Source organism: Triplophysa rosa, linkage group LG24 (assembly GCF_024868665.1).
Source record: "Triplophysa rosa linkage group LG24, Trosa_1v2, whole genome shotgun sequence".
NCBI lineage: Eukaryota > Metazoa > Chordata > Actinopteri > Cypriniformes > Nemacheilidae > Triplophysa > Triplophysa rosa.
The window spans coordinates 6,330,067-6,348,943 of record NC_079913.1 but is presented as its reverse complement, the minus strand read 5'-3'; the positions used below and the strand labels follow the sequence as shown (position 1 = coordinate 6,348,943).

General features: G+C 38.1%; 1 protein-coding gene across 13 annotated transcripts in view; it reads right to left on the bottom strand.

The window, feature by feature from the left end:
* Window positions 1-408: 408 nt before the first annotated feature.
* nrcama (neuronal cell adhesion molecule a) overlaps window positions 409-18,877 on the bottom strand; it is a 48,512-nt gene continuing 30,043 nt past the window's right edge. For 5 of the 13 annotated variants that reach the window (XM_057323607.1, XM_057323604.1, XM_057323609.1 and 2 more), the window contains 24 exons: window positions 17,760-17,871; window positions 17,288-17,472; window positions 17,038-17,169; window positions 16,657-16,800; window positions 16,400-16,511; window positions 16,105-16,268; window positions 15,881-16,028; window positions 15,630-15,754; window positions 15,350-15,379; window positions 14,464-14,565; window positions 14,184-14,381; window positions 14,025-14,095; window positions 13,495-13,720; window positions 12,840-12,955; window positions 12,473-12,677; window positions 12,233-12,355; window positions 11,941-12,117; window positions 9,406-9,441; window positions 8,567-8,635; window positions 7,574-7,696; window positions 7,109-7,264; window positions 6,498-6,629; window positions 6,236-6,314; window positions 409-3,825 (listed from right to left, as the gene is read on the bottom strand). In XM_057323607.1, the coding sequence (XP_057179590.1) occupies window positions 3,591-3,825; window positions 6,236-6,314; window positions 6,498-6,629; window positions 7,109-7,264; window positions 7,574-7,696; window positions 8,567-8,635; window positions 9,406-9,441; window positions 11,941-12,117; window positions 12,233-12,355; window positions 12,473-12,677; window positions 12,840-12,955; window positions 13,495-13,720; window positions 14,025-14,095; window positions 14,184-14,381; window positions 14,464-14,565; window positions 15,350-15,379; window positions 15,630-15,754; window positions 15,881-16,028; window positions 16,105-16,268; window positions 16,400-16,511; window positions 16,657-16,800; window positions 17,038-17,169; window positions 17,288-17,472; window positions 17,760-17,871 (3,200 nt within the window). In that variant the 3' untranslated portion in view covers window positions 409-3,590. The remainder of the gene's footprint in view (window positions 3,826-6,235; window positions 6,315-6,497; window positions 6,630-7,108; window positions 7,265-7,573; window positions 7,697-8,566; window positions 8,636-9,405; window positions 9,442-11,940; window positions 12,118-12,232; window positions 12,356-12,472; window positions 12,678-12,839; window positions 12,956-13,494; window positions 13,721-14,024; window positions 14,096-14,183; window positions 14,382-14,463; window positions 14,566-15,349; window positions 15,380-15,629; window positions 15,755-15,880; window positions 16,029-16,104; window positions 16,269-16,399; window positions 16,512-16,656; window positions 16,801-17,037; window positions 17,170-17,287; window positions 17,473-17,759; window positions 17,872-18,877) is intronic. The other 8 variants (XM_057323611.1, XM_057323616.1, XM_057323614.1 and 5 more) reach the window with 6 other exon arrangements.

Here is an 18,877-nt window from a genome sequence, read left to right as displayed (position 1 = left end):
AGCCACAGTTTAAATCCAGTGGATTAAATAGCTACACTGGCAGGGGTGGGGGGGGAGATGTAGATTATTTTTTATGAATAACAAATATCTACTTATAAACAGGGCGTTTTTGACATTTTAAAGGTATTTTTATTGGAGGAAGTATTGTGCATAATGGATTTTATGCATCAACAATTTTGAGAATCTTAGAGGTATTATGGACAAAGAGGTGCACAGCACTGCGAATAAAAGCTCCACGTATGAAAAAATATTTCAAAAACTTTCACGTCTATTTTGATATAGTACAAACTAATGTTCAAGAAAGTGAATAGTTGATTCACAATCTTTTATTCGTTATTTTATATTAATAAAAATGAAAGTATTAGAACCATGCTGCTGAATAAAATCAAAACCAGACAATTGTAGTGAAATCCAGAAACCAACATTTATTTTAATTCTTTTATATACAAAATATTTTTGTGATTATATTATAGAGTTAACCATTTCACAGCCTTTCATGCTTTATTGTCACTTAGCTTTAACATTAACCAGAATATTATTTCACACACTACTTTTCATTCAGCGTATGCCCCCCCTGTGACATGTAACACATCAAAAGATTCAGCATACTGTGCCCTCCATCTTTGGGGATGTGGCCGTTTCTTTGAATTCCTCTCTTCTTTTTCCTACAAAAAAAGGTTCATAAACCTAAAATGCGCAAAATGCAGAAACACCTGGCCATATAGAAAACAAAACAACAGAGCCAGTAAAAGAATAACAGCCGAAATGAAATCAGGTGGTACACTGTGTGGTTCCCTGCAGCATTCCTTAACCTCGGTCATCACAGATATTGGCCATTTTCACTGATCCAAGACCGGTTTTCCAGTTTTTCCTATAATAGTGAGGAATGGGAATTTGGATGAGGGATTGTTGTCACTTTGCAAGTGCTTTATTCTGAAGCGGCTCCGTAGATAGGACAGTTTTGGGTAAGTGCCGTGTGATAGGGTACCTCAGCAGCTCTCCAACAGGTGCTCCACACAGCTCATACCCATGTTTCTAAAATAATCTGGATATTTACAAAGCAACATAACGCTTATACATTAAAAAGCAGACAACTGCAAAAAAAAAAACTTGATGCAAGTTATGACAAGCCAAATCGTGGAAATCTGGGCTTTGCCAAAAGGATCGCCCCATAGAGTATACAGAGGACACGTATATTCAGACACACATACACTAATGCACACACACACGCATATATTCATGCCTGCATAAATGCATACATAGACATACCTGCACACACACGCTCATCCATATTTGACAACAGCACCACTGCAGACTGTGTGTTTTGTGAAGCCCTGATTCCACTCAACAGCTTTTAATACTTCATAACATGCAATAACGTGATTTTCCAAAAATGGTGTGAGAAGGTGTGCATTGGTATCGCATTCAAACACAATATGAGCTTTCCCAAGTGCCATCAGTTTGTCACACCAGACCATTCCATCAACAGTTCACCCTTTACAGAAAAGTGGCAGTAGTTTTAGCTGTCTGTAACGGTATGAGATGCCCAAAACTGAGTGATCAGGATTCCTGTGGCCTGTGATATCTGGGTTCCGATACGTATGTTGATGACATCACCTTGTCTTGTTTTCTGCATTTGATCCACTCCGAATAAAAGCGAATTTGTGATCACAGAATCTTTTCTACCAAGGCACTAAGGAACTGTGCTGAGGGCCTTTTCTTGCATCCCATACTGTGAGACCACACCGAGGGCGCTGCGAGATGTTCGTGGGTGACAGGTGTCCAGGGGGCAGCTACATGGCTGACTGGGGGCTTTCCGTCACAATGCAGTTTAGAGTAACAGTCCCGAATAGACTAAAGCCTGCTTCTTAACTTTGTCAGGGAAAAAAGTTTCGTTGTAAATAAATAAAACACTTGAAAAAAAATATGGGGCACAAATAAAAAAATAACAGCAAAGAGGATACAACCATGTCTTTGTGTGTGAAGGACAGTTCCTTTCCAAAGAGTGTTTCTGTGTCTCAAACATGCTACCTCACATCCCTGATACCCAGTTTTTCAGTTTTACTGCAATTTTTGTATATTCAGTTTTCGTCTGCCGAGAAAGACGCCTAAAAACAGCTTGCACAAGTAGTCACATACTGTCCACAAAGACATTGCCTTAAATGCGCATAATACCGATTTGAACACTGACAACAGAAGGCGACAGGCATTAGCTGTGAAGCAGGTGAGCGTAGTCAGACGGGGTTCTTCACAAGGCTGAGGGTGTGAGAGAAACTGAGTCCATGCAAGTCCCGGGGACAAGATGGTGTGATACAATGGCATCTGCCAGTAAATGGGGCCATGTTTAGAAAATATTTTCGTATATATCAATTTATATATTCATAGACACATATTCTGCTATACAGTAGTTCCAAAGAGTATTTGGACACTTCATCTGCGCTTACAAATGTAGGAATGCCATTGCATTAACAAAATATCTAAAGCTAGTGCTTTGGTTAATACTAACTTTTAAATATACCTAAAGCTGCAAATTCATAACTTCTGCCTCTATATCGCCATCTCTGTTACTTTATGTACTTATCTTTAAGTCAAAAGACGACAAACTGACATTTCCTCCGAAATCATACCCAAGAGCTCAACTTACCGTATAAATCAATAGAGTTCTAAACTATAGGGCTGTCAAACGATTAATCGTGATTAATCGCATCCAGAATAAAAGTTTGTGTTTACATAATATACTGTATGGCTGTGCACTGTGCATATTAATTTTGTATTTACAAAGAGATGTGCGTACATGCATATATTCAAGAAAAATTAAAAATAAATAATCATTTATTTAGAATTTTAATTATTGGTAAATATAAATACATGGAAATACTTTGTATTTCCTAAATATGTATGCGTATATGTATGTGTGTTTATAAATAAAAAAAAGAATATGCACCGTACACAGACATATATTATATAAACGCAAGCTTTTATCCTGGATGCGATTAATCCCGATTAATTGTTTGACAGCTTTACTAAACACTATTTTTCATGTACTTGTTCAATAACTTTTTGTTTATTTTGAACTATAACTAATTGCAAACTTCTTTATTTGGAACAATATTATTATTTATATTTAAAATTATTTTATGATTTAATACAAATTATTGTGAAATATTTTTATAACACTGCTACCTTGATATTTTGTTATTTAAAGGAAAAATATTTATACATAATTAAGCGTGGCTTAAGTGTCCAAATACTTCTTGGTGCATACGTATACTCGCTAAAAGATACAAGCAATATCATCTAAATGTCATGTGACCTTCACATGTGACCAATCAAGGGGAAGCTGGAACTGGCCCTGTGGTACAGAAGTCCTCTTGCATATAAAACATTTACTCCATTCATCTACTACATCCTTCACTGCTATCTTTGTCTACTCACTTTCTGACGTGACTGGCGTTATTTGTTTATGTTTATTTCTTTTGCTGTGTGATGTCAGGGGGTCACAGTGCAATAGAGACAGCTTGTTCTCCATATGATGGTGTGACGAGGGTGTGGTGTTGAACGGGTCAAAGGTCACGGGTCGGTTCAGGCAGTTACACAAAGGAGTTCATGGCGTTGACGGGCGAGGGAGCCTCCGAGCTCTCGTTGCCCTCCGCCGTGTCTTTCTCCTTCTTCCCGCTGTACTGGCCGATGAAGGAGCCATCCTCGTTGAACTGCCCGTCACCACCCTCGCCGTAATCCACCAGGCTGTCGTCGCTATCATCCTTCTTCACCGTGCCATTGGAAGGGGTCCGGCTGCCCTTCAGGGGCTTGTGGTCCTCCGTGTCACTGATGCAAAGAGCAGACACAAGGGGGAGGGGAGGATATTACAAAACAACAATAGAAACCAAGTGTACTAGCTAGTGTATGGAGAATTCCATCGTCCGTTTTCAAGAACATGCTGTTTAGTGCAGGTCTGTGTTTTCACAACAGTCTTTACGTATGTCAATAGATGGTTGTAACTGGTCACAACGTGCACTTGGAAGGGAAGGTTTGGATACATAATGCATAGGGCACTTTTATCGAAATCAGAAAATAAGTATTGAGGATTTCTCAAATGCAGTAAAACAATAATAAATTACGTACGAATCACAATAAGCAATCCAAAATACAATAAGCTATGCAAAATGAAATTATCGTTTTTAGGCTGGATTTTGGGTTTGCCCTGTGAGATCTATCATGATTTGTTCAATGATCCAGCTAGTGAGTAAAAGGGAATTTTAGGCATGCAGGATTTGCAAAGCCCCTCTTACCTGTCTAAAGACCTGAACTCCCCCCAAAATCAAAGCACACAAGGAGGAACAAATGAGACAAACTGACACGTTTGACAATGATATCACTTTACAGTAAAGACAACGGTGACATCATATAAAAAAATGACAGACTTCATGAAGTGGACAAATGGAGTTTGAACACAACACATAAAAATGAACAGGTTTGGAGATGATTGCTGTCAATTGCAATTCTGATTTGGCACATTCAAAAGCTGAAATTCAATTAAAAAGAGACACTTATATAAAAAAAGCTATTACTTTGCTTTAACATTAAAAATAAAATGTAACGTTCCTCAGATTTTTCATCTTTTGCAGATTTCAGTGATGATGATAATTTTGTGCTCTTAATAAACTTAATTGAAATGGAAATTAAAATGAATTCTAATCCTATTTACTGCAGTAAAAAGTTACAATGACCAGACGGATCACATAAAAACATACATAAATACAAAACAATAAATAAAAGCAATAATGATGATAATAAATATTACTGATGACAAAAAATATGAATCATGACAGACAAAATGAAAAACTCCAATGGTGATGTTAATAGACGGTTTCATCTTAACAACATAAACAAACGTTACTGCTCATGTGCACTTTTGTGACCCCAACTGAACTTCTGGTACACATTCACAAACAATAGAGTGCATGTCGATTATTTCTGATAAAAATCAAAAGAAACCGAGAAGAACCGTAACTTGGATAAACTTGTCTTTCCAATATTTTGAATTTGACTCCGGTACCAAGCTCAACTGCTAGATGTTACAAGTTACAAGTTTGTTTAAATGCGACCAAACTACAGGACCCATTCAACAAATTGTTTATTTAATAAAATGAACATACAACAAAAATCAACAAATCGTTTATTTAATGCACGTTTTATAAAGTAAAATAATAATACAAATTCATATTAACATAATTTAAATTAAATATACATTTTTAGACACTAGCCAAACACAAACCGGAAGTTAACTGGGGGTCAGGCACGTGCGAGTCTGATGAAACGGTGGCTGCGTCCAAATGCCCTCACTTGCGGTCTTGGCCACTTGAGAGCGCGTGCACACGAAAGGAAGTAAGAGCGCAATCTGTCTAATGTCTTAAAAACGCCAAAGTGCAGTGCCCTTAACGCACGCTAAACCGCCCGAGTCTCGCGAGATGTTGCGGAAAGCTTTCCAGTGTAAGTTATACAACTACTTTTTAAGGTTATATCTTTACTTATTTTATGTTTAGTTAACATGTGTTTTTTTTATTTGTTTTTGCTTTTTTGGGTACAGCTGCTTTGATACAAATAAAGCGCTATAAAAAATAAATCTGACTTGACTATGTAATTAGATATTACATATCATTTTGTAGTAAAACGAAGTGTTGCACATTTAATTGGTGAAAACTTCAGAGTTATCCGTTGTATTTTGTAAAACTGCTTTTTATCGCATCATTAATTAACGTTACATGTTTGCACTTGCTTAGTGTGTCCCAACGGGTTAGAAATACTACATGCTAACTTGGGATCTTCACACCCACTAGAACACTTGGGCCAAAAACAGGAAATACGTCATGAAAGTAGTCAAGTGCAAAGATCGCAAGTGGGGGTATTTGGACGGAGCCGGTCTATAGAAATCAGAAAGGTAATAGATTTGACACTTGAAATGTATACATGAATTCAATGTAAAAATGACTTCAAACTAAAAAATTTTTACAGTCATATAATACACAGCTTTGGTAAAAGTTTGTTATTTTTTACAATATGACATTTTTCCCTGCTTTCCTCAAGCTGTTTCTGCAGGAGCTTTAATTTCATCTCAGGGGATGAAAAAACTACGGTCTGAGTCCCTGAGCAGGAGAAGAAGTTTGTTTTCATTGAGCCGTGAAACTAAAACGAAGAAACAATCAATTTAACATTTAATTCTTTAAATAAATCTCACCTGTATTCACCAAATGTCCCATCGTCCTCTTTCATGGGTTGGATCTCTGGGTCTTGGTGGGCATCTTCTTTCTCTTTTACTACGTAAACGAAAAATCATGTTTTATTACGTTAAAGTGTTTAAATATGACCATCAAATACTGTATATATTTATTAAAACACTGTGGTGCCACATTGTAGTCAAAACCCAGACACACATTTACTTAGCACAAGGATATAAAATAGATTTTTATATTTACATAAAGGTAAATACAAACACTCACCTGGGTATTTGCCACCTTTGTTTCTCTTAATGAAGCAAACGATGAGTAACACCAGGATCAGTAACGCAATGGCACACATGAGTCCGATGAACCAGCCCTGTGTCGCTATATCAACCTGTTTGCTGCTCATAGCTGTACAAACACACAAACAAGCAAAAAAGGAAAAATTAAAAAACACATCATTTCCTTTCATTCTGAATAATATCATGCAGACATCACAGACATCACAGAAATGAATGAGAATTGACTGAAACCAAATTAAAATTTCAGTCGTAATGCGAACACAAAATTATTATTAGTTGAACATAAAAACACAAAAATGTCCTTTATGATCCTAAAGGGGAAATAACCAACGTGGAAGATGTCTTGTTCATTCAAAACACTTCAGTGATATATAAAGATCTCTGGACGATATGAAAGGGAAAATGAAGAATAAAAAAACGGAAGATCTGGCATGCATCTACATTTCCATGAACCTGTTTAGACGCCAAGCATGCTTAATCCATTCCAAACTAAAACTACAGGTGGTATCTGAAGGCCCGGAGGCGGGGCTTGAGGGATGATTGACAGGTGAGGTGGACTCCAGCGTTCTACAGGCATGCTCTCCTCACCTGGAACTGTAATCAACATCTCTTCTGTACTGTGGAGCGTTGCGTCCGAGTGGTCTTTGGCTACCACACGAACCCTATAGGAAATCCCGGGCTTTAGACCTTTAATCTGATATGTCCGAGTGCCATTAACAAACTCTGTTTTCCAAGGTTCTTTACCTGGAGAAAGGTGCCAGCGGAGAGATTATGAAAAACCAATGGATTTCAATTTGTTTGTTTGCATTTGTTCTATAAATAATGAATAAAACAAACAAACAAACATCATGTGTTCTATAAACCAGCCATAGTAATTACAGATCAGTAGATTCTTATCATTCATTTATTTTGAATATTTATTTACAACCGATTGAGCTATATTTTAATCCAGATGTCAGATGATAAATTGTAGAACCCCATGCAGTCTCATGATCAGAAATATGACTAGGGCACAGCTGTTTCAGATTGAAATTTTGATAAGGAAAATCTTACTGTTATCAACAACATATTCCACAAAAACATTCCTATCCGGACCCAAGTATTCCCAGTTTATCACGGCATGGTCCTCCTCCACGGAGGAGTTCACGAACCCAAACATCCGACCTGAAGGGGGCGCTGATCACACAGAGAAAACAACACAAGTGGCATAAGAATTTCGAGGCAAGTTCAAAGAAAAATCCTGATCAAGTAAAATATTTAAAAGTAAAATATTTAAAAATTATTAATTTAATTTAAATTATTCAAAATTATGTATTTGGGACAATGAAAAGTGTTCTGACAGTGCAAAAGTGTGAAAATACTTATATTGAGTGGTCCAAAAGTCTGATATAGGGGCAAAAGTTATAGAATGCAGCTTTCAATATCTTTACGTTTCTGTCCGTTTACATCTTTGGATCTGCTTGTATAGCCTATATTAAATTAGCCTACCTAACAGTATTTTTTGTTTGACAAGCACCACTGATATTTAAAGGTGCAATGTGTAATTTTTTGGATATAATTTATTTGCAATATAATATACATAACTGTGTCTTCAGAGGTGTATAACGACCTTACATAATGAAGCATTATGTTTTTATTATCTTAGAATGAGCTATTTCTATCTACGTACACAGTGGGTCCTCTTACATGGAATTTGCCATGTTATTTCTACAGTAGCCCTAAACGCATAAACTGCTCTACAGAGAGCGTTTCGTAAATACGTTTTCTCCTTCGGCAAAGTAGCGAAAACTTGACGACATCTTAGCACTGCATCATCTGCCGTAGTGCTTCGAAAGGGAGAGTTGGAGTGAGCCGTTGGTTGCAATTCACAACCTCACCACTAGATGCCGCTAAATTTCATACACAGGACCTTTAATAAAGCATGAGTGAAATTCATGAAAGATTTTTGTTTTTTTTAAAAGTATAATGTCCCCTGCTGAACACAGTGTCACACAAGCTTAATAACTTAGCAAACAGAGAAAGATGCCAGGACGGAAGTGTTTGTACCCTTGTGATACGGGGGCTGCAAAGATTGAGTGACAGGGGGTGTTGGTGGTGGTGGAGGGGGGGTTGAGCCTGAAAGAATACACAGAATAGTAAAGCACACAACATGAAATGACACAAAACATTAGAGAGACAGAAAACACAGCAGTAAAAGGCAGTTCAGAGAGTTGACATGCAGGAACATGCAGGTCACTGGTGAAATGAGATCTAGTTACTGCAGACAGGATCAAAGCAGAGAAATCTGGCTTTGTCTTCCATTACATTTGGGCATCACTCTACACTGAAAAACATCTACTGTCCTCACCTACGCTATTTGAACAACAGATGTCGTAGCTAAGCCCTAGTGAAAGCAGTGGGATGGGATTTGCATCTGCGGGTAACATGATTCTTCATGAGATATGGAGCAGGTCGCGTCAGGTGTAAAGCTTTTTGTTCAGAGGAGATTCATGCATGTGTATTAGACCTGGGCGATATGTAAATGCTTTGAAGAGGCTTAAAAGTTTGATTATTACATTATTACTTTAATCAAACAACAAATGTAATGGAACGGAATCAAAATGTTGGACACATAGAAACCACTGAATCAGGCATATGAATCAAATCAGACAATCCAAACTGATTCACATACGTGAATGTAGTCTTTAAAAACCCAGTCCGTGTTGATTTGAAACACTTTTTATATATATATGAATTTTATATCTATTGCATTATCATTGTGAATATTCAATACATCGCCCAGTTGTAATATGCATCTGTTCATTTTTCAGTTCTACAGTCGTTTTCTAGTCTCATAGCTGATGCCCGACCATCATGCAATTCTCATCAGCCAGAATCTGCGTTACCTTTACCCGCCTCTACTGCGGGATGTCGAATTAATGCTTCAGAGAGAGAGAGAGAGAGAAAGAGAGAGAGACAAAAGGAGACAAAGGATGAGCGGATGTAAGCAGAGGTCACCTGACAACCCTTCATATAAATATAGAATTCCAATCGTGAATATGATGCTGCTGGAGGAAGATACATTTCAGTGCACCAGAACGAATCCAGATCATTTCCATGAAAGGCATTTAACAGCTCGCGAAACAGATTTAGTTCCACAGACAAAACTACAGTAAACATGAAAGGTTAAACAAAAAACAAAAAGGAAGGCAGGTTCCTGGACTGAAGTGAATTCCACTTGAATAAGTGGCTAAAATTTCCTTAAATACATGAAAAAGATTAGAAAAGTAAAGAAGGAACATATTTTGAAATAAAAATCTGTTTAAAGGCGCAGTTTGTAAAATCCGCTGTAGAGGGCGCACATTCAAAACATATGTTCAAACAACAACAACGGCGTAGCTTGATGACGCTGTGAAGGAGCGTGGAATATGGGAACTGTCGTCTTCAACTCCACCACTAATAATCAATCAGACGTGAATGAGAAATCACGTTTATGGATGATGTAAAGTAATAAAGTTTTATAAATGTTGCGTTTGATGACGTGATTTTTCATTATAACGTAGACGTAATTCATAAAATTAATTTATTACTATTTAGTCAGATGATCTAAAAACGATTACTGCTTGTTCAGTAAATATATACATGACACTCATGCTAAATTAAGAAAAAGACATTCAAACAATAAGACTAACCTTGTTGATCAATATAATAATCATACGTTTTCTGTCAGTAAAGGAGTCTAAACAGTTGATCACCTGTCTAGTAAAACACATGCAAGATCAGCGTCTCTGTCTAGTAAAAATGTCTTTGTTGACAGAACCAGCTGCAAACAGTAAAGAATAATTGTGCTCCATAACAACTGCGCAAAACAAGATAGTTGCTTAATAGACACTTCAAACTAATACTTTCACATTTGTCCATGAGACTGTGCTGTCATTTCTACGGCAGTAAAAGCGGAAACCGAGGGTAACGCCAGAGACGGATGCTGCGTCCGAAATCACCTACTTCCATACTATATAGTAGCCGAAAATGAGTATGAGTCATGAATAGTATGTCCGAAACCTCAGTATGCAAAAAACAGTAGGCGAGAAATACCCGGATGGTCTACTACTTCCGCCGAGATTCGTGAGTGTGGATCGAATGGACACTTTTCTATCCCATGATGCCACGGGAGCTGAGCAACGGTCAAATTTCAAAAGTAAATCAAATAAATATAGCGGAAAACTTTAAGGTGGACGTCCGTTTTTAATGTAAGTGCCAATAAATGAATTTCTCGTGTCTAAATTAAGTTTTTATAAATGCTCACGTATAGGTTGTTGTTAAAATGTCATAGGTCAAGGAGCATACGGGTCACATGACCATAAAACATGGCGGACGCAGTATGTCTGAAAAGTATTCATACTACACCCACTCATACTATATAGAACGTACAGTTTTAACGGCCGATAGGTAGGTACTTATTTAAATTGAGTACGTACTGTCACAGTATGCGATTTCGGACGCAGCGTGAGTTATTATGGAGAAAGCGTAACGGCTTACACGAATCATGAGAGGCACCTCAGCCAATCATATAACAGCCCCTAGTCTCGATTCCACTGAAGGCTGCATACTTTCCATCTATAAGGTCTTTGGTAACGCGGATATGACGCCATTGTCAGGCGACTGCCAGTGTCACTGGTTAAAACAACAATTTTCTCACGATTTACAAATAGTTGCAGACATTTGAGATATTGTAAGTACTCAAATGAACAAAATATATAACACTGGCCTAGTGGTTCTTGGATATTTTACTACAAAAAAGTTACAAACTGCATCTTTAAAATAACAGCATATCGTCGCTGTCCTTTCAAAACCTCCGCTGTTTGTCAGGATATGGAAAAAACACTACTTTTTAAATGATTAAATACTATGTTGCCAAAGTTGACAAGCACCTTTTAATATTTTTTTATCGGTTAGATATTTGCAAAACCCACAAACACAAAGGGCGTCTATAATAATGATGATTTATGGTAAAAAATAAAAATCACAAAATATGGAGATACAAGGTTTCAGAAGGACAGCAGCGATAATAGCTTTCCCATGGTCCGAAAATATTTAAGGAATTACATTAGGACTTTTATGGTATAGCCTACTCGAGTCAACCCAATGACAACATTTACCTTACATTTACATTTGATCATTTAGCAGACGCTTTTATCCAAAGCGACTTACAAATGAGGCAAACAATAGGATCACATCAGCCAAAATGGCAGTAATGTGCAAGTAAATCGATAACTGGACTCAGTTTGCCTAACACAGTAGACATGTTTTTTAAATAAAAATATGGAAAGGATAGAACAGCAACAGAAATCAAACATTTCGTCAAATTACAGTGGCAATTACAGTATGTGAAGCCACCAATGAGAATGCATCATACCCTGGAAATGTTAATTTATCCTCACCTTCATCCATGACCGTGACAGCCTCTTCAATAACGGTGGGTCCCAGGCCAATGACGGTCATGGCGTTCAGATAAAACTTGTAGCGTGTACTGTATTTAAGGTTGTCGAGGGTGACACTGGTCTCATTTGGTGGGAGAGTCAGCTCTTTTAGTGGCTCGAGTTCATTTGTTGCGTTGACTACAAAGAAACAGAAGAAAAAGTCAAATCGATTTTTTGTTGTTTGATGTTATATTTTACGTACATCAACTTTAAGACAAATATACAACAGGTTCATTCTCCACTTGAGACTTACTAGGTTGATATTTAAGCTGGTATCCAGTAAGATGGCCGTTGTCCTCCAGAGGTGATGCCCACTCCACAATCAACGAGTCCAGGTCCAGATTTTTTATTTTTAGTTCAGTAGGAGGCCCGGGAACTTTTTCAAGAAACAAAAACACAATTCATAATTAAAACTCATAAAATTCTACTCTTTGATTTTGACAAGTGTTTGAGAAATGCATCGGTTTGTGAGTACAAAAAATATAGACTATACCTCCCTCTGGAGTTGTGAACTGCTGATCGGAGCTGGTGGGTCCGTCTCCTTTACCATTGAAGACTCTGATGTTGAGGATGTACTGGCTGTAGGGATGGAGGTCAGATAGATGACCCACTGTCTCATTTTCACGGAAGATGATCGACTGTGGCTTCTCAGGATTGGGGTCTTGCTTGAGGAGACTTCTCATTCTCCAGTAGCTTACCTACAGAATCATGAAAAATATATATTCTTTTAAATGTTGCTTTGGAGGAATGCACCTGCCACATGCATTAATGCACTCTACCAATAATTTGTGGAGAAATCAAGATACAATATTAAAAATATTACACTGCAGAATTGTTTTGTGTTCTAGCCACAAAAGTACCTTGTATCCCTTTAGTCGGCCTCGGACTGTTGAAAGAGGAATAGCGTCCCAACGGATTTCAGCCACTGAGCCGCTCTGAACCAAAACTTGCATGTTCTCAGGGGCAACAGTAGGCACTGAGATGACAAAGACAGACATCAGATTTCTTGTATAACCAATGACAATATTATATATATCATTATATATATATATATATATATATAGGCTATATGTGTGTGTGTCTATACATAAACAAATATACATACATACAGTATATATTTATTAGGGATGCTCTGATACCAATACCAGTGTCGGTATCGGGACCGATACTAAGCTCATGTACTCGTACTCGTGAAATGCGCTGATACTAAAGACCGATACCTGATGTGACATAGCTGGCAGAAATTTGTTGTGAAATTTGCTTTGAAAATTATTTCTTTTTTCATAATGTGTTTAAGGTGGAGTTGTTTGTAACTGTGAAGCTATTATATTTTTATTAGTCTCACTGTGTTTTGAAAAGGTACAGACATTGATACAGGCATCGGTATCGGCGAGTACCAGAAAAAAATATTGGCACTCGTACTCTGTCTTTAAAAAATGGTCTCGGTGCATCCCTAATATTTATATATATATATAAATAATATATTATATATAAATTACAAGTATTTGTACTCACAGTCCTCTCCCGAGTATCCCAGCACCATCACTGGTCTGGGGCCCGGTCCATAGTCATTGACTGCCTGTACTGTGACCTCATAGGGTTCGAAAGTGGGCGTTCCTGTCACTACATATTGTGAGGTATTGGCTAGAGTGAGTGACGTCCAGCGCTGCTCCACGTCCTTCTGCCTCCAGCTCACCTTGTACTGCAGACCCGGACCGTTCAAATCTAATCCTGTCAGTTCCTGTTACCAGACATAAAACAATTCAGCTATGCATGTACAGCAACATGTCTGTCAGCTAAAACACATCGTAAAACAAACAAACAAACAGGTAATTGGCCAAATTATTTTTATTATTGAGTAAATTCAATTCAGTTTGATTTAATATAGAAGAAAATGAAAAATGATATAGACCTACTGCATCAAAATATCACATATGGATATATACAGTAGATATGCATATAATAATATGATCTCTAATATAGAATAATGAAAATACGCCAAAACATAATTAGACTCAATGAAAAACAAAACAAAATAGATTTACCTTCCAAGTTACGGTCATACTGTCAGGTGATGTCCCAACAACTTCAACATCTGATGGATTCATGTCAGGCTCTGGGACATTTTGAACAATCTGTAGTAAACTTTATATCCATACATTTTAAAAGCATATTCTTTCTTTTCTCCAGCTACAGTTACTCACGGGCAGGGTTGGTCCGGTACTGTCCAGATGGGACACTGGGTTCACTTAGACCCACGTCATTGAGTGCCAACACTCTGAATGAGTAATACACATACGGTGACAGGTTAAGATGAGCAGTGTTGCTTGTTCCGGGGATCTCAGTCATATTGACCCACACTCCTGGTGCATGGAGCGAATCCTCATACTGAATCAGGAACGCTGAGGTGAACCAAGAATAAAGAGTTTAGAACAGAACAGGCTGGTCGAAAGTGTGTTACATACAGTAAATGCATCAACTCACATTTAACGGGGCTGTTGTGTTCATCTCCAGGGGTCCAGGTCAGCCGTACACTGCGCTCTTGTTGGTCCGTCAACTCTAGGTCAGTGGGGGGATCTGGTTGCTCTGAAAACCATATTATCAATATGAGACACAAAACCAGCTGATGTGCACCAGACATATAAAACATGCAAAATGCAAAACAAAAACAGGTGGGATTAAGGCTTTGTTCACACATAAAACATGTTGACACTGATATTTCAGTGATGAAATCAGTGACGTCAATATCTGATACAGTATATCAGCAGATCTTCTTATATAGAGTTTTTCTTATATAAAACACTTTTTTATGCTTCCTTGAACAAAGCCAAAATATCCCAGTTATAAAACAACAACAAAAAAACACATAAAAAAATAAAAGTGTTTATAAAATAAAATATGCCACATTCTGAAATGTGACTTTGTGTTAAAGGCATGATTTTGGTCTTAAATGTATAAAGTAGCTGCATCCGAAAGCTGAAGAAGATCTTTTGAAGAATGGCGTTAACTGGCACCCATTCGCTTGCATTGGTTTTGTGTCCATACAATAGAACGGAATGTGTGCCGACGCAGTTCGGTTACCAACATTCTTCAAAATATCTTCTTTTGTGTTCTGCAGAAGAAAGACAGTCATAGCGGTGTGAAATGACAAGAGGATGAGTAAATGATGACAGAATTTTCCTTTTTGGGTGAACTATCCCTTTAAATGACCAGAAACAAACTTGCCTTTAACATTTTTTAATGGTAAACATTTAAAAACACATTCATAACCAAATACAACAGAACTGATGGGGGCTAAAGGCAAACAAAAAAGCACAAATGCATCATCAAATGGGTCGTGGACCTGCGACCGACAGGAAGTGAGTTTTACCCAGTACTACAGGTGGCGCTGTTGTGGCCTCTGCCAACAAGGAAAGCAGTATTGGGCGGAAGGTCAAAGTTAGTGACACAAAACGGCAACTCTACAAAAGCACCCGATTAATCTATACTCACATTATAGGGTGTGACCAACAAAAAACACAAATCTAGGTACGGTGGTTCTATCATACAAAAAAGTGAGTGAATCATACAAAAAGTATTATAGGTAAAGTGATAGAAAGACCTAGTTCCTACATTCTAACAAATGAACACATAGATAAAGTGGGCCGTACCAACTACAGTGAGCACGGCGCTGGCAGAATCGCGGTCCAGCGTGGTGTTTATAATACAGGTGTATGTGCCTTCGTCGTCTTCTGTCACCTCACGAATAGTCAGACTATGAGTGCCCACCACATATCTACACCCAGAAAACATAAACACCTCAAAAACAAGTAGCTATAAGCATCAGTGAGAGTTCTTTAAAAGGTTAAATTATATATCTAAAATGTAGTGAATGACTAAAAGATATATTCGCCGGTCATACCGTGTGTCGTCCGGGAGCTCTCCGTTGTCTTTGAGCCATATCATGGAAGGGATGAGCGTGGGGTCGTGTTTTGCCTTACACTCGAACACAGCAACGCCGTTCCTTTGGACCACTTTATATCCTGGCTGCTTTAGGATGCGTGTTGGTTCTGAGGGAAGGACACAAATATTCATTTTATTCTTTTCGCCCTTTTTGACACTGTACACAATTTTACAATGTCTTACCTTTCACTTCCAAATGCACATGATTCTCTTTGTTGCCAAGGTTGTTGGAGGCCATGCAGGTGTACTTTCCTCCGTTTAGCAGCTGGGCCACGCTGATCTCCAACGTGCCGTTTTTATGAATAATGTACGAGTCGCCATCCAGTATGCTTTGACCGTCTTTAAACCTGCGGATCACAGACAGACATGTTACTATCATTCATCAACACAGAAACCCTTTATAGTCAATATTGTTCTTTAGTAATGCTATCAGAGTTTATGTTAAAAGATATTTTAATGACAAAAAAGGAAATGTCACCAAGTGATCTTTGGAAGAGGCGAGCCGAACGAAGCACAGTCCAGCAGCGCCCTACTGTTTGAGATGATTGCGTACACGTGGTTTGGAGGAGTCAGGACTCTCGGGGGTTCGGCTGAAATGTGATACAATATATGTTATTGCGAAATAAACTCCAAGGGGTAACGTATCAACCAATCAGAATCAGGAATTCCTGAGAAGCCGTGTAACAGTAAAATGATCTTTAGGCTGTAAAAGAAATAGACGTCCATACAACTAACCCAGGACACTGACGAATGCATTGGCCAGAAGGTATCCGTACTCATTGGAGGCATTACACTGGTAAACTGCGCTGGAGCCGACCTGCACATCACTAAGGATGATGACATCATCTTCGATTTTCCGATTGTGGTCCGCAGGTGAGTCTATCAAAGAATCACATGGAAAATGTAGCTCAGTGGTAAGAGCATGGCGTTAGCAACGCCAAGGTCATGAGTATGATCCCAGGGATTGCACATACTTAGAAACAAATGTATAGTATAATGCAATGTAAGTCGCTTTGGATAAAAACGTCTGCCAAATATGTAAATGTAAAATATAAACATTTAACCATGTACCCATCCTGAAGTTTCAGCTTAAAGACAGATAATCGTGAAACTTACTCTCAATAGGCACGCCGTTGACAGACCAGGTGACCTTGGGTTTGGGATTGCCATCGGCCCGGCAGGTAAGCATTCCTGTTTCTTTAGGGGCTAGGATGAGGTTCTGGGGGGTGCTGATCCAAAATGGTGCCGCTGTGAATTTAGAATGGAAAATGCAAAACGAATATCATTCATGCAATTCTCATGACATACAGAGTTGATGAGTTGTGTTAACAAACTGGAAATTTTGAGATGAAGTGTTGTGACAGACCTTTGACCACAACAGTGATGATGTGATGGTTGCTCCCCAGGCGGTTTTTGGCTAAACAGCGGTAATCTCCATCGTCTGCTTCTGTCATCTCTGTTATCTTTAGGGTTTTCTGGAAACCGTGAAATGAAAATCGCCCGCTCGGCAGCTCTCCGTTCACTTTACTCCAGGAGATGTCTGGTGTCGGACTGAAAACACATTAAAAAGATAAACACAAACTCAACACAGATCAAAAAGCATACTTATCTTTATATAACATTTTAGAATTATAATATTAAAAAATACTAACAAAAATACTGTTAAAATATTGAATTAGTCGATTTTTTTCATTCACAAGCCTATTATAGACATTTCTCCAAATACTGCAATCTGACCTCCTTTAAAAGAAGAAATCAATACAGAAACGAAACCTTTCTCGAAAATCGGCCACTCTTTAACCCGGGACAGACCCGAATTTACCCTTCTAGCTACTCACAGGCCATCCGCGATGCATTCCAGCTCCATTGTGTCTCCTTTCAGGACCATGGTGGTACTGTGTGTTCCTGGTGGTTGCATAAAAGTAGGTGCTCTCTCCCCAGATGGACTGTCTACAACAGAGATTGACCACAATTAGATAAACCGACGCCGTCATGTATGGAGCCAACTACAGTATTATCCAGCACGTCCCTTGTTAATACTGGAGACAGAATGATTCCCTATTCCCTGGGCAACGTTGGAAAATGTGTTTGCTTTTGCACCTTGGTGCTGACAACCCTGATATCTATAATCAAGTGAACCTCTTATTGAATGCCAAGAAGTTTATCCTTCCATTACTTCTTTGTGATGAACAAAGAGAATGGAAGGATCCAAATGAAAAATAAAACAGGAATGAAAGATATTTAATAGTGAGATATTTTAACTTAAAACCGTGTTTTTAAATGGAATCAAATATTAGATAGTACATTCATTAAGTGTGAAGAGAGAGACAGTTTAGTGGAATGAGTAGATGATGTATAGACAGGTCGGATACATCATCTACATGTCCATGATTAGACAATTAAAAACAAAAGAAAGGACAGAATATGATTGTAATCTTAAAGGAACACTCCACTTTTTTTGGAAATAGGCTCATTCTCCAACTCCCCCAAAGCTAATAAGTTGAGTTTTACCATTTTGGGATCTATTCAACCGATCTCTGGGCCTGGCGATTGCACTTTTAGCATATCTTAGCATAGATCATTGAATCCAATTAGACCAGTAGCATCGCGTTCAAAAATGACCAAAGAGTTTCGATATTTTTCCTATTTAAAACTGGACTCTTCTGTAGTTACATCGTGTGCTAAGACCGGCAGAAAATGAAAAGTTGCGATTTCTAGGCCGAATTTTTTTCTTGGTCATTTTTAAATGCGATGCTACTGGTCTAATTGGATTCAATGATCTATGCTAAGCTATGCTAAAAGTGCTATCGCCAGACCTCAGATGATGAAGCGTTATGTTTTTATCACCTTAGAATGAGCTACTTATATCTACAAACACTGCAAAACAAAGAAGCGAAAAGGTGACGACATCGTAGTCCTGTGTCAGCTGCCATAGTGCTTCGAAAAGGCGGGGTGG